Source organism: Camellia sinensis, chromosome 2 (assembly GCF_055761805.1).
Source record: "Camellia sinensis isolate YWXY chromosome 2, ASM5576180v1, whole genome shotgun sequence".
Taxonomy (NCBI): domain Eukaryota; kingdom Viridiplantae; phylum Streptophyta; class Magnoliopsida; order Ericales; family Theaceae; genus Camellia; species Camellia sinensis.
In genome coordinates, this window is record NC_138962.1 from 53,960,264 (window position 1) to 53,963,808 (window position 3,545).

At 35.4% G+C, this 3,545-nt stretch overlaps 1 protein-coding gene across 1 annotated transcript; it reads right to left on the bottom strand.

Annotated features, from left to right (window-relative positions):
* Nucleotides 1-574: 574 nt before the first annotated feature.
* Nucleotides 575-2,240, bottom strand: LOC114279601 (fatty acid elongase 3-like). The gene has a single exon (XM_028221879.2). The coding sequence runs from the start codon at nucleotides 1,622-1,624 to the stop codon at nucleotides 788-790; it is 837 nt and encodes a 278-aa protein (XP_028077680.2). The 5' UTR covers nucleotides 1,625-2,240; the 3' UTR covers nucleotides 575-787.
* Nucleotides 2,241-3,545: the final 1,305 nt, after the last annotated feature.

The window sequence follows — 3,545 nt, forward strand, 5'->3', positions numbered from 1 at the left end:
GTTTGGTTAGGATTAAATTGGTAAAAGTGTGAAAAATGAAACAAATTAAAAATATTTATGTGCGTTTAGAGTAATATTGGTAAAAATAAGAAAATGAAATTTATTATATAACATATAGGAAAACTCTAATATATATTAGCATAGTACTTTGATTATTAATTTCATTTTTTTTTTTAACCAAACACAATAAATTTTCCTTCCTTTTGTTACTTATATATTTCATCATAGTTTTTATTATAATCAAAAGCACCCCAATACATTAGGTTTATTGAATGATCATTCTATTATAATATCTTTTCTTACGGTTTGTTCCTTCAAACGTAATGAAAAAAATATATACATATATTATAAATAAAATCATTATTCATCTTGTAACAATTATTCCATTAAAAAGATAATATTATCTTACCATAATCAAAGGCACCCATTAATAAATTATTGACCTCGAGTCTTTATGTGCAACTAGATTTTTAAGTAAATTATAAAAAAAAAAAAATCTCTTAAAATTTTAAAAATAAAAACAAAAATATGTTAAAATTTTAACATAATTATAATAAATTTCTATAAAAAAAAATTTAATTCACAATCAAAAATTATAACGCTTATTATATTTCTTTTCTAAAATTCAAGGGTAATCACTATAATTTACCCTTTTTTTTTTTCCCCTCACAATCAAATTTGTTCACTTCACAACGAAGATATTCATGCTTTTAAAAATTAAAAAATAAAAATAAAAACTGAAATATAAATAGAAAAAGCAATATAACAGCTCAAACCATAAAAAAAATCAGGACCGTTTATTCATCATCTTATCAGCAGCCTCCTTTTTCTTCTTCCTGGTAGCATAATTCTTAGCATGAAAGTCAACAAAAAGAACCAAAAGCGAAGCGTTGAAAACCGCATTGAAGCACCAACCCCAGATCCCGGAGCACCCTAATCCGGTGAAATGATAATACAACATCAAACCCGACACCGCAAAGCTGAACACGAACTGTATAATCTGACAGTCGGTCACCAATCTCTTCCACCACGGACGCTTCCCCAGCGCGCACAATAAGTAGTATGCGTACATTAGCGTGTGAACGGAGGCGTTGGTAACGAGCGCCACTGGGAGGAGAGACTGTGATGTGGAGAGCCACAGGTAACACATGATAACAACCACGGCGTGGTGGTACACGTGGAGGAAGGAGAGCCGTCTGATGCTGGTGTTGAGGATGATGAGAAGGGTGTCGATGAATTCGAGGAGTTTTGAGAGGTAGAAGATGTAGGCCCAGAAGAAGATGGGCCCAGTGGGCTTGGTTTGGTTTTTGGGGAAGCAGAAGATCCATTTAGGGTTGGGGATTTGGGAGAGGGTGGAGAGGGAGCAGCCTAGAGCCATGGTGGCGGAGAGGAGGAGGAGGAGGAGGTTGTGGGCGGCGGAGATGCGGTGGAGGAGGGTGGCGGAGAGAGGAGGGAGGTGGAGGCGGTGGTGGTGGAGGAGGAGGGTGAGGGTGAGGTAGGTGAGGACTGTGAAGGTGAGGAAGTGGAGAGAGGAACCCCATGTGTGGCCTTGTTTCCACTCGAATTGGCTGATTGTTGGGTGGTCTACTAGCCAGTAGTGGAGGTGGAAGGAGAGGTTGTTCATTTTGTGCCTCCACGCGCCGCCGTGGAGGGAGGTGGTGTATGGGATGAGAGAGATAGAGAGTGGATGCTAAATTGGGAAATTAGAAGTGACATACAATGATAAGGTTTTTTATATATTTTTGGATTATTATATACTATCGTTTAAAAAGATTTGGAAAATTTGCAAGAAAAGTCCTAGAGTATGGCTTAATAACAAATTAAACACTAAAATTTTAATATCTATCATATTAAATCCTGCATTTTTAAATGAGTTTCAATTCTATCCATTTGTCCAAATTCGTTTCTATAAGTGACGAAGATGGATAAATTAGTCTTTTTACCAGCTTCCTCACCACTGTCCCTCCTACCACTATTGCACTTTCTTCTACATTTCCTTTAATTTTTTTTATTTTTTTTTTTTTGATCAGCGAAATGAAATTTTATTGATAAAGAAAGCATTACATGTAAAAGTTTATATCAACAAAGAAGGAAGTGTAAAGAGCATCAATGCTAACCTTAATAATCCTAACTAAGTTAGCGCCGCTAAAGAAGCACAATTATTTACAAGCACTTGACCCAAGATTTGTGAGAAACCAATCAAAAGGAACCAAAGGAAAGAGAATGACAAAAACAGAATAACAAAACTAGTGACATTTCCCTTAACTTGTTTTTATTATGCCATTATTTTCATAATTCTTACTCCACTATTATTACAGCGACATTTATTCTTATCCTGATTTTCTATACACACCTTAACAATCTCACTAGATCTTAATAATTTTCAACTGATCTACACCAAATCTTTGAATGCTCATCAATGATATAGGATTTTTGTTGTAGATTTCTCGATAAGTAAAACATAGAAGAGGGAAGTAAGAAATAACAACCTAACAATTTTACAAATAGTAATGCTATGTAGCTCGAATCTGTCCTTTCCCGAATCTCCCTGAAATCAAAACGACGTCGTTTTGATTTTTTTTTTTTTTCCAGAAGAAGAAAATCAAAAAAGAAGAAGGAAGAAGAAGAAAGAAGAAGAGAGAAAGAGAGACCGAGACCAACATCAACCATTCATCTTCATCATCAACATCATCATCAGATCCAGAAAAAAAAAAAAAAAGCAGATCCAGAAAAAAAAAAAAAAATCAACCATTCATCTTCATCATCAACATCACCATCATCAACATTTTTATTTTTTTCCCTTCATTTCAGATCGAGAAAAAAAAAAATTGGGCTGCGCTGCGACGGCCTCGACGCTTGATCGGCGGAGGCGGCGGCGATCGGCGACGGCCTTAACCCTTTCTCTCTCTCCATTCTCTATTTCCCTCTTTTCTCTCTCTCTCTTTCTCTTTCTCTCCCTCTCCTTCTCCCTCTCCCTCTTCCTCTCTGCATTTCTGACACAAAAGAGGGAAGAAAAAAGAAAAAAGAAAAAAAAAAAGAAACTGCCCAAAACGACGTCGTTTTGGACAGTCGGGGGATTCGGGAAAGAAAAATTCGGGAAGAAAATCATTTTCCTTTTACAAATCTTCATTGGGGGGTGGCACTGGCAATAGGGGTGGTCATTCATCGGGCCAGATTCGAGTTGGGCCATCACTACCTAATAAAAGACTTCATGTTTACCCATCCCGCTAGGCCCAAGCATCGAGCCTATATAATCCAACCTAAGCCCGACCTTGAATAAATTATAATTTTCAAACCCATCTCGGGCCATATACATAAGCTATAAAATAAAAAAATAAAAAAATTAAACATCATAGTACCTGTTATTTTTTCATAAATAGACAAAAGCCTATAATACAACTAACCATTAAAGATATCATATTAATTAAAACATTGCAAATTTTTTAAAACCAAACACACCCATAATTCCAAAAGTCTATAGTTTTTTAAACCAAACTATTAGTAATGCATCAAATTAAGAAAAAATATCCATAATTTAATCTTCA